This window comes from Anopheles marshallii, chromosome 3 (genome assembly GCF_943734725.1).
Source record: "Anopheles marshallii chromosome 3, idAnoMarsDA_429_01, whole genome shotgun sequence".
Lineage (NCBI taxonomy): Eukaryota > Metazoa > Arthropoda > Insecta > Diptera > Culicidae > Anopheles > Anopheles marshallii.
The window spans coordinates 53576902-53595458 of NC_071327.1; the positions used below are offsets into that span (position 1 = coordinate 53576902).

Sequence of the window (18557 nt, forward strand, 5' to 3'; positions counted from 1 at the left end):
TCGCCGGTCCGAACCGGTACTATCCCGGCGGTGATCGATGAATCCGGCAACGGGAAGGAGTATTAAGAATTGGGGACGATCGTCCTCGTGCAACTCGTTTAGGGAATCCGTTTAGGGAACATACCGATATACTCGATTTTAGCTGCCAGTTTGGAGATTTTAGGCTATTTTTGTTTTGGAATGGAATGAGCATGTTTTAAAACACGGCAAAAACCACTTTAAAATACCATTATCTTATCCATTGTTGGTGTAAATGTGTGTGCATACTTCGTGTGTGCACACTTGTTGTGTCCAATGCTTTCGTGAGAAGAAGGACAATAAGTAGCAGTTTAACTAATCTCATCCATTAAAGTGTTGCTCTCTACACACAGCGGGAAGGATACGGTTACACCGTTGCTTCCACGCAACATGATGCCGATACGATACATTTTAATCAACACAAAGTAAGACATAAACGTAACGGTTATAAAATTCAATAAAATAAAAAGCAAAGCGTTGTAAATGTGAGTGAACGTATCGTGTATTGCTATCCTTACACTGTTTTAGTATTAGGATGTTTATAAATATTTTTGAAACTGGTAACTGTCACGCGAATGGGTCCAAATGTTATCGATTTGAATAAAACAATACCAAGCGCCATTCACTCGAGTCGCCAATATATATCTTATACACTGCACAGGAGACAACCTTTTATTGTTGTTGTTGATACTTTGGAAGATTGCTGTTGATTGGATTTGAAATCGTAGGAAAGTAAAGAGAAGGAGAAAAAACAACGCCAAACGTTAAACGTTCTTTTCGGAAGGTCTTAATATACAACGATTGCTACAAAAATTCATATACACAGCACGCTATGATATTGATAGCGCCCTAACACCCGGTCCCTGGAATGTGCTGCAAACTGTGTCCTGTACTTTAAATTCGGAGCAAGGAAGTTATATGTAATGGCAAATAGGAGAGAAGACATCCTTAATCGAAGGGAACAGCCTATCAAATATTGTTGTTATACTAGCCGTTATGTCCATACGTGCATAAATAAGTGAATAAATGTAAACGAACATCAAAGTCACTGCTTTTGCTAACATTTTTATGTACTAATGATTTGAAGTGTTAAATGCTTCCTCCGAAAATAAAATAAGCTTGGAAAGACTGTTTTATGTACTGTATTGGTAACGCCTACTTTGTCGTTTGTTTATAAATGGAAACACACTAAAATTTGTAATTTTGAAGTATAATATTTCAAAATAAATGAAACCTCATTCACCGGGGATATGACCTTTCTAGGCATGCTATCCATAGTGAAGGTAATGCGTATTGCATACCAAAGGGCGTATACCACCACATACATTGCATAACTTCAGGCGTCCGAATATTACTTATGGCTGCATTCAATTACGTCACAAACAAACACCAAAGTAACGCCAAAAACGAAACATAATAACAACAAAAAGAAATTTGTGACTTCACTGTTAAATCATGAATGTTAAATAATTAAAGTAAACGAAACAATAACTAAGCTTCAGGTCATATTTCAAAGTCGACGCTAAATGACATTATTTTGCTCTTCGCTTTCCAAAAGCCTGGTTTTTCTCTTGTTCGTCTGATTGCGTAGCTCTTGCATAATCTCAAAATAGTTCGATGCTAATCAAAAATACTTTTAATTAGAATAATAACATTTGTGATTCGACCCATTATACATCTGGAGTAGTTGATGTTGATATTTTATTGTACCAAACCACATCGACACTGGAATCAAATTTCAACAGTCGTACTCACCTAGAATGTAAACGATGGATATATTAAACCCTTGCCTTCGGTTCTCCAACGGTTGAGGACCTCACATCAATCCAACTCAAACAAGAATCCTGCTCCGCTCCGAGGCAAAACCGTGTGTCGATTTTTATCGATAAGCATCGCTGTGTTGGTGGATTGGTCACCTGTTTTAGAGGTTTCGCTTCCCCGCAGCCTGCTTTTCGGTTCAATCGATTCGCAATTTTTGCGGTTTAAGCGCCGGCATTGGATCAAAAGCTGAATGGCAAGGTAGAAGGGAGTCAGAGTTCGATCGGATCCATGCTCAGTTGTTTTCCAATTATTCGGCCAAGCCAAACGTGGCCGAGGGGCATAACTGCAACGAGGTTGAGCCAGAGTTAAGTGAAGTTCACCACCAGAGAGCACGTGCTGGCCGGAGTTGGTTGGATTAGGGGACGTTCGATTGTGGTTTGTGTTGTTCCGTTTTGAAGCAGGTCTTGGATAATGGGTGCTTTAATCAAAGCTGTGATCGAGCGATGAGGTGCATTAAAGTCGGTTGATAAAGGTTGGTAAGTGGATGATGTTGGAAAAGTGTGAACATTCCTGATAATAAAGCAGTAAGACATTATTATGTGTGATTTCAACTCGGGTTTAAATAAATTTATACTTAAATTATAGATGTTTAACATATTAATATTTTTGCCTTGTACCATTTGTATTACACAAGCGGTGTTGAAAATAAGGCAAAACCCGTTTTACTGGAAATTAAATAAAATGTTTATAGCTTTTAAACATTTCACTTTCAATAATCTTTTGGATATAATTCTTCGCAAATAAATGCCATAAATTACTACTAACTATGCCGATCTATATTCAACTTGTTCTATACTTAAAGCCGCCTCTGTATGGCAAACACATCGCACCAATACACGACCGTGCAGTCAATCTACCGAACAGACCGTACCGCGGAATGTAAACAGCGTACGATCGGGTATCGAGAAAATAGCCCACAGCATAAATCTGCAGCATAAAAGCATAGCTCCACACTGTAGAAGAAGCGAATGTGAAATAGAATAACAATAATCAACGATTTGCGCGCACTCGCACGCGATCGGTTGGAGCCGGCGATCACCAATACAGTGAAAGCAAGAGCTAATGCAAGGTGGTAGTTGTCGGTTGGTTAGTGTCCCCCTGGGCAATCTCCACAACAGCATTCAACATAAAGCCGGTTCTAGAGTACGATCCACGAGGGTGTTATGCTCGGTCGGGTCCATGTTTATGCCAAAGCCGAACGTATGCAATTGCAGGGGTGTTATGTTTATACTATTAAACTATTTTGAATATTTAACTCTGCTAAAATGGATCGATAAAGTAGTTTGTAAATTTACATGATCAGTTGAAATCAACGCTTGATTAATTTACTTAAATTTTTATTTATTATTTAATCACTAAACTCATATCCGTAATATTACTGTGTACAGGACCGACTATTTAGTTACAGCTAAAACAAGTCAAAGAAAGCCATACATTGTACGAGATTGTTGTGCCGCGAAAGCAGAAGAAGAATATTGCTTAATGTTGCTAGCAATTTCATCCAATCTCACTTAAATTCATTTTAATCAAGTTATGCATTTATTTAATTTATGATGGCTTTCGCCGTTCCAATAAATCAAGTGTTTGTATAAATTTTAAACAAAAAATGAATAGACCAAGAGTGTTTTATAACGCCAAAATGTTTCAACCAATGCTTTTTTTGCAGAAAAGGTTAATTTATTGTTTATATAATCAGTTTTAAAATTATTTTAAAATTGTTTTTAATTTAATGATAACTTTAATTTGCTAATGGCAGATACAAAAATAGAAAACTTTTCAAGGATTGTTGTTAAAACCTTGTAAAATTATGTCGTAGTTCCTACTTTTCACAGTTTAATTAACACTACAGATAATAAAGTAAATAATTTGTAATAAAAATTAATTACAATATCTTAAAATTTTTTTAAAGAAATTTCAACTAAACAAAATGATTTATTGTAAATATTAGCCGAATATTATAATTATTTACTCAAGTGCACAACCTTACAAGCATTACGACTTAGTACAAATTCTCGACGCGCAATGCGTTTATCAACCCCTGCCCAACGCGATCGGATGCGTGCTTCGGTCGCGATCCTCTCGCTTACACGCATGGTTCGTTCGCCCGTTTGCGCACGAACAGCATGCAACGGAAAGCCGGTCCATTCGTGGCGCGCGCGACTTGCGGGCTTTTGACGTTGGTGCTCGGGATTTGAAAAATCAGATGATTTTTTGACTCCGCGTAGAACTGCCGCACGCGTGCGTGTACTCAAGCGCTGCCGTTCGTAAACGACGATAACACATTACACCGCCCGTTCCGGATGGTTTCAGCAGTACCGTACCAGAAGTGTAGTTAGCTTAACTAAATCGTGTTTTACGTGGAATCGAATTGTGTACGTTTAGGAGAAGATACGAGCGAGAAATGTGAGCGTGTTTGGTTTTAGTTGTGTCGCCCAATCAACTATGCATCGAGGTGTGTTGGTTAGTGAAGATATTATGCGATCGAATCAAATGATTGTTTGATACTGTGCTCAGAAAAGGAATAAATTGCCCGTGTTAACAGTGTATTAAACGACGCAAAAAGGTGTTTCAGCGTGTGTAAAAATCGTACAGTGCTAATCAAGTGTCTTTCGATTTCGATTTGAATTCCAATATTTTGTGTACGGCGCAGAAGGTGAATTGTCCAAACAAACCCTCCGAAGGGTATAAACGTGAGACGTGTTTGATTGTGCGCGTGCGTAATTCCAACAGGTCCTCAAGGAAATCTTTCGTCCTGGATCCACACGCGAGCAAGCTGAGCGCTATAGTTGGACCCCAAAATGCGCACGTGCTCCCAGTGGAGGACGGGCAGCTAGAGCGGGCTTCTATGAGGTTCTTCCGGAAGAAGATGAGCCTCCTCTACACGGCCACCTACCGGTACAAGCGGGCACTGCAAACCATGGCGGCGGGAGTGTTTCTCATCTACATGACGCTGGTACTGTACCAGAATGTCTACGGGTACGATGGTGGCGACAGTGCCGGAGATGCGGACCGTGTCGCCTTAGGTGACAATTTACAGGTGAGCAGACCGTGACCAATCACACTCCCGTGCTATTGAAGGGGTTTTACAGTGCGGACATCTACATTCCAAAGGAAGAAGTGTAAAACCGCAACGACCGAACTCAAGCTCCAATATTCAAGACATATCGAAAGAAACGGATTCGGAACTGATAACGGGCCCGGCATTGACATATCTGCCACACATTAATTATCCGAAATCGGTTCAAGTTCCCCGCGGGTTCCGGGCACCCGCACCCATCACCTCAACGTCCGATAGTGAACTGCGTGTGCGTGTGTGTCTAGTCTAGCGACCACGGGCGGGAAAAATGAAACAAAAACACACCAATCCCAAAAATTTCCCAAGCGCGGTGGGAACCAACGGACTTGGCTAGAGAAATCAATTTCTCAAACCCTCCAAACTGAGCGGCGTTGTGGAGTGTTTATCTTTTGGCAAAACCAAAGAGCAAAGAAATACGCCGGGAGAGAAATAGCCAAAAAATGGTAATTTTTTTGTTTGTTTGTTGGCTCTATCCCGATCCGATACGGTGAAGGTTTATCAATCTGTTTGTGGCTGTTGAGTTCGAGATGAGATGTGAGCCGAACGAGCGGGCGTATCGTTGGGACGGCTTGCACAGATAGTCAAGCGCTATGAGCAGAAGATCGTGTGTGCGCTTTGCCGATGAGGTTAATGAGAACGATGGGAAGGTTTTAAAATGTGAAGAAATATTTATTTAAGGGAAGAATTAAATGTACTGATTAGTCAGTGCTATCTTCAGAATGATCTATTTCGTGGGGTGTATATCGATAGATAGTTATCTTCGGAAGTATCCGAACAAACTGCTGAACATTTCTTCAACATATAAACTTACCACGAGAGTCTAGTTGAAACATAAGATTTTATACTTATTTTACAAATTGTTGCAACTTCAAAAGCTTGTTCTCGAAAAGTTTCAGAAAATACTCAACCGAATTTATTACTAATCAGGTGTGAGTAGTTCACGTCACAGACTGTCATTCAAGACAATTCTTATTAGACTGGAGTAGGTCTTCTGTAAATTTAAGCTTACAGTTTGTGATATTTAGCTAGTATCTGAGATTCACATATCTGTAATATCCATGGAGCTCTACGTTACATTTTCTAGATAAGCTTCCTATCTGCTAGATATCTACGAGAACGTCCGTTTGATATCTACGAGAACGAAGATGTTTTGATTCAGTATTTAGAGGATAAATTTGCTGTTTGCTTGTCTATGTCTAAATTCATATATCACGCCAATCAAAGGCATGGTTGGAGTCATAAGAAATCACCGTTCATAAATGGCCAGCCCTATCGAGTATCTTTCGAGAGTAATGACATCAAAGGTTTACGCAAAAAAAGCTGTCAGTCAACACCCTAATCGGCAAATCGGTCCAAAAACTATCAAAAACCTTGTTACTTCAATATTAAAACGCATCTTTGAAGTCATCAAAAGTAAAAGAGCAGCTACCAAATTGTAAAGCCATAAGGCAGATAAAATTCATCATTATGTCCAATTAAGATGTACAGTCTAATCGCTCTTGGGAGAATGAAAAATGCAAATCAGGAGATACTTCGAAATATATTAAAAATTCATTTTTGTTTAGAAGCAAAACCATTCCCATGTTTCATTCTAATAACATAGTTGTCTCACATATTCAGACAAATATTGTTAAATAATATGCTGCTCAAGAGACTTGCCAATATCAAAGCTGACTCCAGACGAAATTAATAACGATAATAATATTTATCAAGCCTGAATTGCATACTCTCTTTCGTTTGAATCGACCGTTTGCTTCGATCGCTGTTCAATGAATAATCCCAAACCAGACTGTACAGATCATTTCTTAAAATTAATAAAGAAAAAAAAACCAATGAACGATTCACCTTCACATTCTCCTTCCGAAGCTGGACGGTTACTGCGCCAAGCATTGGGCCGAGGTCGCGAGTCGCACCAGAAACGAAGATATCAAAACACCTGCCGCAGAAAAAAGGGCGAACGTGAGACGATTCCACCGGTTCCACGCAGCATGCCCGACCGCACGGCACATAGACACGCTGCACGGAAGGACGGTTGGCGCAAACGATCATCCCGAACGAAGAGCTAGGAAAGACAGAGATAAGACACCATGAATTGGCCCCGAACCAGGCGAAACCACCACCATCTGCCGGTGGGGTTTTGTTTCGCGGGGATGCTGAACGAACGGCTGAGTGTGAACGAGTTCCGTCGTGCTCGGGCTCTATCTTTACCGCGTGTGTAGGAGATAGTACACAGCGACCGAGCGTCTTCTTTCATCGAATGTCGAATCTTCGACGTCGTTGAAAGGTTTAGGGCACCGCTGAAGGCACGATCAAATGAAGCTTGGGGGGGCAAAAAAAACTAAGCTACTCACCCGCTAAAAGATCAGCTTTTTTATGAGATTTAAGAAAACGGACGAAGAGAAAAAAAAACTGGAACAGCATATCTCACGCGGGTTTTGTTATTCTTTTGCTCTCAAAGCTCCTGCACGAGATGGGGAGCAGGGGGAGCACTGTTTTCACCTCTCATAAACCTGCCCACGGGAATTGCCTTCTGGATGTGCAATTTATTACCTTACTCCGGTTTTGGAGTTGTGCTCGCATGGAGCATGGTCTGCTCTACGGCACGACGATACGTACGCTACTCGGCAGCCGGATCGATCACCTTTGCCGCTGATCGTTCGGGGTTTTCGGATCGATCGAGAACGTGTTATTATTACCTATGCACACCATACTGCACCGGCGAGCTCAACTGTACGCGCTGATTATGTTGTGATAAAGCGACGCTCACCGTGCCGTGTAGGAAGGGACCTGTCGATGCGGTTCTTCTTTTCCCCCGGCGCACTGTAACCCTATCATCAGCGTCAACCATCAACGGTGTGATCATCGGAGATCGGTGTTGAAAGAGAGTTTGGTATTGGTGCCTCTTTTATCTTTTTCGGGATTTTGTATGCATTTTATTTATTTAAAAAGGTCATAAAATAAAGTAAAATATTTGAGATCTATGATAAATAATTGATAAATAAACACTCACTAGTAATTCGCTAGTAAGAAAGACACCGCATTCAGTGCTGTGTATCGCTTGTAACCCGTTACCATAAGCGAACTTAAGTAATACAGTGAGAGATTGTATCACCCACCAATGCATCGCACCTCGTACGAACAGTGGGAAAGCCCGTTAACCACCTGTCATCTTTTGGAGCAAACCACCGATGCACCACCGTTCACCTCTTGCATTCTACGGTCGTGAGTACGTGTTCGTACGACTCGTTGCATTTCGCACAGCACGAAACGAAAGCAACCGAAGATGCATCTCAATGTACGCCGAATTTGCACTGGCGAACGAGACTACACCACCGACTTGAACCACTTCTTCATCGATCCTTCGTTCTACCCATGGCAAGATGGATGGCTCTGTGTATGCACCTTCAGCAAGTGACCCTTCAAACAAGTAGCTCATTAAACGTCATCGATGGGAAGCGGCCGGTAGGGAAAATCAAGGGCAGTTGCGAGAAAGCAACATGAAATCGAACCGTACAGCGAGGGCCAACCATCGGGGGAAACTGAAGCCGAAAACTAAACTGGTTTTTTCTGGATGGCTGTGTGCATTTGGTGGCAGATGCGCTTTCGATTTTTGGACTTGTTGTGGGACGAAATGATGTCTGTGTTTTTCTTCTCCGGGGGGAATAACGGAGATGTTTTTGTCCCTTGTTTTGTTTGTATTTATTTTATTAGTAGCACAACTTGATAGTTGGTGATTAATCTTGGTGACGGAGAACACGTGATCAATTTAAGGGATTCTTTTCAGTTGAAATTTGAGCAGGTTTTTACGCAAAATAAAACTAAGTTGAAGAAACAGAGATGTCATAATAAGCAGAAGTATTCTTTGTGAAACAACAATGAACATCTTTTTTAATTTTTCTTCTTAAAAATATAGTTTTAAAGTTATGCAACAGACTGTAATGCCGAAATCATGTAATTTAAAATATTTTATTTTGATCGCATTCTGTGCATATAAATAAAAGCACAACAAAAAAAGCGAAATATTCCAGCACATCATCAATATAGACACGCCTGCGAAACACTCGCTGTACAGTTCGCAAAGTTCATTTCCAAACATTTAGCTTCCTTCTGAACCACCTAAAGATCAGCTCTTTTGCTTTCAACGAAACACAAACTGATAGGATCTCTTGGAGAGAAAAATTAAGTTTCCCTCATGTTTTTAAGCCATCCCACACGTGTGGTGCCGCTGCATCTTGCAGCAGTTCAATCAGAGCACCCTCGGTGATAATGAAGTCCCCCCTGCCGAGATGATCGAGCGTTACCGACATTGTGTAGAATTGGTCGAATTTTTTGCCAAATTTTGGTTCACTTTTTGCTTCCCTGCTCAATCTCACAAGCGCTTCTTTCACAAGTTGCAACAACATCTCAGCATGGCTTTGTTATTTAATTTGGAAACAAAGCTGTATGTATTATTTTTTCACCCCTTTACAGGAGTTTGAAATGATTTATCAATCACTTTACAGCAGGTGGTGGAATTCATTAACCCAGGCACAACATTGTCACCGTTTTATAAGAGTTATGACTCACTCAGCCCCCATTCGAATGGGGACCATAATCGTTAAGACACTAATGTTAATATACTGTACAATCAACCTTTTCCAAACAAATGCTTCATGCCGATGCTGCAGTGCCGACACTTCACCTTCGAACGCGTCATCAGCAGGTTGGTTTGCTTACTGCTGCCCAACACCAAACACAATCCCACAATCCTTAAATTCAGAATAATCAAAACGGCGTTTTTAAAAAAAAAACACACAGTCAGGCTGTCGGAATCGCAACACGCGAAGGAAGCGAAGGCACCAAAAAAAAGCCACTCAAATGGAAAGCTAAACAAAAACAATGGCCACAACACAAATACTGTGGATCCCCCCAAAAAAAAAACCATACACCGGGGACCTTGATCAAATATTGATGTTTGCATCGGACAAGCACCGGCAGCAGCAAGAGCGACAGCCGGAGCAGCAGCAAGCAGGTGTAGTGCAGGGCGTTACTATAATCACGCCAACGCCTAATGCGGTACGCGGTGACTTGCGCGCACCCGAAGGCAGAAACCCTCGAATTGAAAGTAAAACAAAAGCGTACGGACGAGTCGGAGTGCAGGAAAACATTAGAACGGATAGAATTTGCCTGCTGTGGATGGCGTTGCTATTTTGCTTTAAATGTCATTCTTGGTTCGAGTGTTCGGGTGGGATGTTTCGGGCGTTTTTTTTTCTTTGTCCGGCGTGTGCAAAGACAACAGCCCGGCGACACTTTACCAGAAGTGGACAATGTTGCGCATAATGAATGCGTAAGCCGTCGGCTAAGAATGGAAGCACGTTTTCCCTTATTGAACCTTTTATTTTTCTTTTAGCCATTTTTAATTCAAATTCGCAAAAAGGTTGCAGTTATCTGTCCGTGACAGTCGGGCAGTTAAAGCAAGCAGCTTAAGCGTAAACCCGAACGAACTGTCATGAACGTCGTCGTCCGCTAGAGAAGAATATGCTGGTAGCAATGAATAGACAATGGTAAACTGTAGTAAAACATAGCAAAACGTAATGAATGAAACTTGAAAGAACAAAAAAAACATTCAAAGAAAACACAACGAAACACTCAAAACAAAGCAAAAACCCCCTCGCACATATCAGGGATGGAATCGGATCATATCAAATGCTCGTTCCAAGTTCCCTAAAACAAAAATGATAAATTGAGCTAATGGCGTTACTCTTTCTCTCTTCCTCGCGTACACACTTCATCGGGGAAAACATAGCCACACAGATGCTGCTGATGTCAAAAGCAAGCAACAAAAGCACAAACGAAGCAAAGCAACTGCAAAACACGAACATCATTTGCCAATTGCAAAAACCGATAAAAAGGAAGCCTCGTTTCGGAAGGGATTCTTTTCTCGTTGCTTTAATAGCGCATTTAATAAGCTTGCCAAAAACGAAAGGAAAGCGACCAGCGAAGCGAAGTTGATGACGCCTGAAGAAAAAGGGTTGGTTTAACAATTTTCTTAGAACACGCAACGTGTACTCGTGACACCCCGGGTACAGGAGATGCACAAGTCCTTTTCGGGGTTTAAATAAATGATCATTTAAAAATAATAATAACACACGCACACACCCATTCCGGTTTCAGGTGGTTGTAATAAACCCCTTAAGCAGCTCGGTAAGGATAATTCGAACCTTAGGGACGATTCGCGATGGTAGCTTTTGAGAACAGGAAGTCAACCTGTCGTTGCTGTGCTCGGCAAATCGAACGTTAATCGATCAGCGCTTAAGACATGTATGCGGACAACCGCTTTTTAGCCGTAAGACACTCTGAACCAGTTCACTGCAAACCAAACGGCGTTCAAAGGTGTTCGGTTCCACCAGTCTGTTGACCCGCCTTGAAGCTTGCAACGTTTTTCCTCGGACTATTAAGAACATTTACCCGGGCTAAGATGTACGAATGGTATAACCATATCAATACCACACACATGAAAAAAAAAACAACACATCCAACACACGCAAACACTCGCAACGATCGCGTTTAAAGCAGGGCAACAACAAAAGAACAGGAGCGTGAAGTTACGCTTTCCTTGGGAGCATTTTTCCGTATTTCCCCTCACACGCACACACGCAATCTTCTGCTCCACACCATGCTTCGACCCAACTCACGATCGCTTTTGGGATCATTTGTATTCTGATTGGAAAATTAGCGGAAGCTTTTAAGGCATCGCTGGCCCGATCTAGCCACGGCAGAGGGCATGATCGCACGCGTACGCCACCATCGATCGGTCCCGATCATCAAAGCAGTAGTGCTGAGCGTGTGTATCTTCCTTCGAGACGATGGAACCGACGCGATGGCGGGCCAACCCGTGATCAGAAGCCGACAAAAACACGTGTGGGTAAACGAGCGATATGCCTTTTTCCAACACCCGACCGGATGTGACGAGGATCATCGTGTGTGTGTGCGGAGGGCTTAACGAGACGCTAGAAAGACATCGCATCGATAGAAGCACATTAGAGAGTTGATTTCGCTGACTAATCGATTGTGAAACGAAGCGAAGTTTTTTGCTCCGGTTTAAAGCTACTTAGCGAGAGTTTGTTGAACTGTGGAATTGTGATGAAGGGAGTCATTTGGTTTGAATGCGCACCGAGAGCGATAAAAAGCTGGAAGACATCCATAGGAATAAGAATAAATATAGTTGCTGCTGGTGGTTTTAAATAGCTATCGGGAATTCCACTAGGTTGAGAATGGACTTGAACAAGATCTACAAGCATTTTCCTATCATATTCGTCATTATTCGGAAAAAAGACCACCTTCAAAACAAACAGTATCTTGAGATCTTTAAATATTTATCTACCATAAATTCCAAGAGAAATTCAACATTTTTAAACTAAAATCCCCATCTTAAATGTTCATTCCAAACGGTCATGTTTTCGACCCGCTGATAACGTAAAGCAGACAGTAAACACGCTAAAGCTACAAACATCACAACTCACCTGTCCAAAGCAGCACTCACATTTCATATTCCTGATGTCTAAAGACTTGCGCTTACATGCCCTCCTAACATCCACGAGCTATTCCCAGCGGTGTGACAAGCGGTCGTCACAAGACGAGTGAACAAATTCCGGTGAATTTGTCCGGCAACTGGGACCTACGCAATCAAAACGGATCCTGCCTTTCATGATCATTTGTTTATGATTACAAGAAGAACACTGCACTCGATGTTGTCTGTTCACTCCGGAGTTCTCCACACACCTCACTCTCTGATAAGTCCACTCAAACACTTCCGAACAGTGCGCTCCGTTCTAAATCTGGTTTTATTACACGCTTTCCTGTAAGGAACAGTGAGCTTCATCCCCCTTTTTTTTCCAGTTCAACACATCAACGAGTTCATTTGTTTCAGTATTTTTATGAGCTCACATTATGACACCCGTTGTGCGGTGGTGGTGAAGGAAACCCGGCGGTGAGGATCGACGAACAAACAAGCGAACTTGGCCCGTTGCAAGATTCACCGCGTTGAACGCACTTCAATTAGATCAACCAACGAACCGTGACGAAGACACATAAATACAGCCACGCAACACACACACACGCATGACGCTCGCACGGGACGTAGGTCCGGGAGGTCTTAAAGTATGCTAAAGAATCACCTTCCTACCCGGGAAGGGCCCATCCCCGGCAAGCCGTTGTTATTTTCCTGTTATCGTAAAACAAACGACTGCAGGCGAGGAACCTCATACGGACCTCGAACGGACGGCTAATAACTTTAGCCTTTTGTTTTCTCCGCTTTCCCGCACATTTCATGGGTTCGTCTCTTTCCACTTCTAATACACTCTTCGCTTCACGTATGCATTGTTTTCGTTTTATGGAGGAGGATAGCAATTGCTCTGCATTTTTAAACAACAAACACCACAATCCTCGCTCGAGAAGCCGTCGCGGGAAAAGCAATTGAAATTTATTCGAATTTAATCAGTGCAAACGGTAGAAAGCTGCGGGTCTTATTTGTACCATTGCTGTTAAGCGCAGAGCATGTGGAAATGGTTACCGCTTAGCTGACCATGACTACCGTGGGAACTGACCGTTCGTCTAGTCTAGTCCAGCGAGTCCCAGCGAACGATTTGATGACTAGAACTGCGTTTTTTTTTTGCTTGTTTGTGCTTCTTTATTTCATCACACGCAAATTCTTGTGTTGTGCAAGTCAGACCCGGTCAGACATTGGACATGGTAAATATTGACCACGAGCAAGAAACGGAGAGAGGGGGGGGGCTCCACGAACGTACGGATAAGATAAGACAGATAGCAACTCCAGACGGACGGATATCAGTTCCGGTTGATGTTGATGGCGGCATTCGTTTCTACTTTCTGCCGGCACTACATCACAACATGGTGCAGGTTTGCGTTACCCACCTGGTTGTAAGGTGAAAGAGCCATGTGCGTTAGCGAAAGGTGTGTGCATCTTCCGAACCGGAAACTTTACACCGGAGAATGGCAGGTCTCAATTCTTTCGTCGATAAAGTTGTTTGTGTTTGAATGTCACAATACGTCGTAGACGAGCAAGAGGCTTATATATATATATATATAGATATATAGCACTAGGGAGATTTAAAATTATAACCAATATTTGTTGTCCAACATTCAATATAGTTGTGGTCAAGTAACATGAATTGAAAAAGTATATGATAAATCGTTTAAACTTATAATTCCAGATTTTAAATCTTAACAAGTCAAAGTAAAAGTCTAATACATTTGGAAAATCGTTTAGTGCATTGGTGATTTGTTGGAAATATAGGAATTCTATAGACATAACTAGTTTGACATTTAAATTATTTTCCAATATCTTTAAAATAAATTTGGAAGGTTGTATGGACTCTTAATACGAAGAAGTCCCGTTTAGACTGGCGCTATTCTTCAGAAAACCCACTTCCAACCTAACACAGTGGGACATCAGCAAGTCGGGACATTTGCTCCCCCAGCGTTCCAGCGCTTGTGTTCCGATAACCCCCGGATGCATCCCAGCTTCTAATGCAAATACGTACACCAATCACCCAAGAATGCCCTCGAAAACGCTCTACTAACACGACTCTTTTGCATGCATTCGTGACAGTTGTTGCTCCACTGGAGATTTTCTTTCCGGTCTAGTTCTTGTCATGTAGTACAGAGGGGGGACAGGTTCATGCTAGTGCACCTGCTGTGCGGCAGTTTAGAATACCGTTTCCAGTGGTGAGCAAATGCCCTTTTTTGCAAAACGTAGCAGTCACCTCGGGAGATCTAGATATCAGCGGGTGCGGTTGTTCTCGCCATTGCTACCGCAAAATCACGATCACGATCTCGGAAATAACGTCCATACAATGTCATACAACTGCGGGTATGTTGGGGTGTTTGCGTATCTGCTAACATCTTCGGTGCTGACTGACACCGTTCACTGAGGAGTTGGAGTTCCCATCCGCCTGAACGACTTTTAATTTGAGAGCTTGTAGAAACAAAATTATCTAATGTACGTTTCGTCCATTTCGTTTCAGGATCTTCAACCTTTCGGTGCAATGATGCTTGGCGATGGTGGTGGTGTTGGTATTGGTGGTGGTATTCCCACACCCTCAGCAGGCGTACCGGGCGATCTCAACGACGCGAGTGCAGTGATAAGCAAGCGCGATAATTCGCCACCGTTCGTGCGTGAAAATAGTGATAATGAGCTAGTGCGTGCCGATGCGAATAAGCTAGTGACCGGGCCGGGTGAAGATCCGCGTCGGCGATCGCTCGATGGGCACCGGATACCACCACCGCCGGCCGTCACCGGCACACCCAAACCACCCACCACCGAGCTGGACGATCTGTTGATCAGTGTGAAAACGACCAAAAGCTACCACGACACCCGGCTCGAGATGATCATCAAGACGTGGTACCAGCTGGCCAAGGAACAGGTAGGGACAAACCACGAAAACCGCACCAGCAATGCTGGTGATGTACCGTCCGTGTGGTCAACTGTATTTAATTATTATTCCAATACCGTGCAATGATTGCGGATGAAGGAGTCGCAGCCAGTCTTTGTTCTTATGCCGCATACACCATTACAAGCCACATGGGAAGCAACTTGACGCCTTTTAGCCAGTGATGAATTGAAACGTTTCGTCTACACACTGCAACTAACTTCCGTTTATTTTTGCGGTTCTCTTGGAGTTTGACTAGAATTGTTTGACGTACTCAAGAAAACATCTCTCCAAACTCTCTATCTTTCCACTATAAGTGGAAGATATTTTTCATTACAAAAGCTATTTCACTAAGAAAATGTTCTTAATAAAACATAGCAACGAAAAGGTTGGAAAAACTTACCCCTACCACCGTCCATCGAGACCAACTTTTGATGCCGGCGACGAGCGGCAATTGTTCTGCATGACGAAGCGTAAACTTCATAAAACCGCACACGCAAAAGGCCGGGCCACGGGCGGGCGGTGACTTCGACTTTGAAGCAACCACACGTTCCTTCCGAAGCTTTGAACGGGCTTTAAAATGCATACATTTCAACACTGAGAAAATTCACTCACGCACACACGCCCAAAACATGCACAAGGATGGGGGGCGGGGGGTGGTCTGCACTCAGTATCACAAGTTTGCATTCAGCGTAAAGCGTATTAAGAAACCTTTGTGCACGTTGGAAGGAAAATTTTCTTTGTCCACAAAAGGGTGCCGTCCGCTTCTTTGCCTGGACCTCATCATTGGACCGTTGCGGTTGCCGGTGGTATGTAATTATTTCTTGTGAAGTGTAAAATGATAACTTATGCAGGTGATAAGAAAACAAAAAAAAAACTCTTCTAGAGAACAAAGAATGGCGTGAGGTTTTTCTTTTTTGACTTGAAAGTCTGCATAACGCCTCCGAATGGTTATTGAAGGTGAGGGCGTAATCGGGCATAATTTAAGTCACATCGTGTGTTCTAATTTCCCTTTTTACTCTCTTCTCTCGCTCTCTAAGAAAATGATGCCTCAAGCGTTTGTTAATTAGAAGCCGGCTTAAGTTCCAAATCGTACCTAATCCATTCAGCTTGACCCAAAAGCCTGGATTCGGAAGGATGACTTTATGTAATGGAAATAACTTTTAAGTGATTTATTTTTACACCCCAAAACGCCACCAACTTGCAAAACGGTCTCTCAAGTGGGGAAAATAACTCTCGGAAAGGCATTACTGTTCGAGCTTCCGACACATTATCCTTTTTTTACCTTTTCCTTAATACCACCAGAGCGCCAACGGCTTACACTTTCCCAAGCCGAAGGTGGAGAAAAGAAAACAAAAAACGAAAATATTTAAAAAAAACCGATGGATTAGGGAAGGTAATTGGTAGTGCAAAATGAGCCGTTCCTTTAGAATCCGGATTTTATCCGTACCGACCACAGCCAACTACTGCTTCGGTCCGTTTCCTTCATCCCTTCACTGCATTCCACCGCAGGGCAAGAAAAGGGCCTTGCGGCTTCGGGATTATGGCGTATTCGCTTGTGGTCGATGTGGGCATTAATTAAAAGCGACAACCACACCGCTAGAAGAACGGCCGAATGGGATTGCTGTAAGAAAATTAAAACTACCGACTTAATTACTGCCACGCGCGGCTTCCGACGATGGTGGACGAGCATGCGAAGAAGGGAAAAATGGGATACAAAAGCGACAAGGATTTATGAAAGCATTTTCTTGTCCTGCAGCTGCACTGGAGCATTGTTGATAAGATGTAGATATCGTTTGGGGAAAGAAAAGAGTTTAATTTCCCCTCGTTATTTGTTGCTTTGCTTGAACAAAACAAACAAAAAAAAAACCAGTGGAACGAATCAATGCATTGCAACGAAAGCTACATTAAGTGATAAAAATACGCGTTTGTACAATACACTGCTCAACAATAAGGCAACATAATTAGATCAAACTGTAATCGAAACAACATCCACCAAAGTAGTTTTCAATAAATCTTGCAAAAAGGAAGCAAAAACTTCGCAATCATTGTGTTGTTCATGTTGATGGCTAAATAAAATTGATCGAGTTGATTGCAAATTAAAAGAAAAACCTCCAACCCAAACGCGGTATGACAATCCTGGCTGTCTGCAGCGTTGCAGCGCTGCAGTGTTGCAATAAAAGGTGCACCGTCATTCGGTTGCAATTAAGATGTGTGACCGTGTTGTTTCTCCTCTTCAATGCTTTTGCATTTCCTTGCTTTGCTGCTCTCGTTTCCTTGTTTTGCAATTTCCTTCCAAGATTGCAACAATGATGCAAAAGTTTTTCCTCCCATTGTTTGATAAGTTGATTTGTTTGTTTACTCTTAAAAGCACCCATCGATCAACCTTCTCACACCCGCTACTAATGGTACCTGTCGTTCGTCTGCCCGTTGAAAGATCTTCATTAACGTATGTGTCATCTTATCGCTTTCGTGTTCTTCGGACTACATTTTCTTCAGCGCCATTTTTTGTTTTTGTCGGGGTGAGGTGCACTTGAGCTGGTTGTTTTTGTAACAGATGCTTAATTTGTTCTAATTCTCCATTCACTCTTACACAACACGTTCATCTGCGAGTCAATCAAAGTGCATGTTTTACATTTCATCATGGCATGTTGACGGGTTTTTAATTGTATGGAAACCCAGTACGTTCGCCTAACAAACAGGCCCCGTCGAGACATATGTAGCCCAGATCTATCAACAAACAAACGATGAAGCTCACCGAAAATGATCGATTAGGAGGCAGCTTTTGCTGCGTGTAAACGGAAACCAGTTCCAGACGGAAATGTCATTCCGCGACTAGACCGCGTGTTGACCGTCGACGTCTAATCAAATCAATCCCCCGGCACATGGTACACCACATTTGCTTGGCAGGTCGCAGCACGGTGTGATCGGAGCAGTGAATTCCATGATCGTCGTAGCACCTGCAGCCCTGTTGAATGACCAGTCCCATGGCTAGCACCTCGTTAATCCTCACTTTCCGCATGATCGATCAAATTCGTTTTGACATCTGAGGGTCACGCTGGAATGTGCGACACACAATGTACCGGAGGAAACAGTATTAACCCAACCGAAATGGAACTGCAACATACTTGCCAGCCGGAGAGTCCATTTCGATTCGGAAATTATCGATTCCTCATCAATGGTGCCCTTGCGATAGTCGCAAATTAAATGTC

The 18557-nt window shown here is 42.5% G+C and overlaps 1 protein-coding gene across 1 annotated transcript in view; it reads left to right on the top strand.

Annotated features, from left to right (window-relative positions):
* Positions 1–4611: 4611 nt before the first annotated feature.
* The window catches only part of LOC128716242 (fringe glycosyltransferase), a 119236-nt gene continuing 105290 nt past the window's right edge, over positions 4612–18557 (top strand). The window contains exons 1-2 of the mRNA XM_053811162.1: positions 4612–4876; positions 14941–15339. Coding sequence (XP_053667137.1) covers positions 4685–4876; positions 14941–15339 — 591 coding nt within the window. The 5' untranslated portion in view covers positions 4612–4684. The remainder of the gene's footprint in view (positions 4877–14940; positions 15340–18557) is intronic.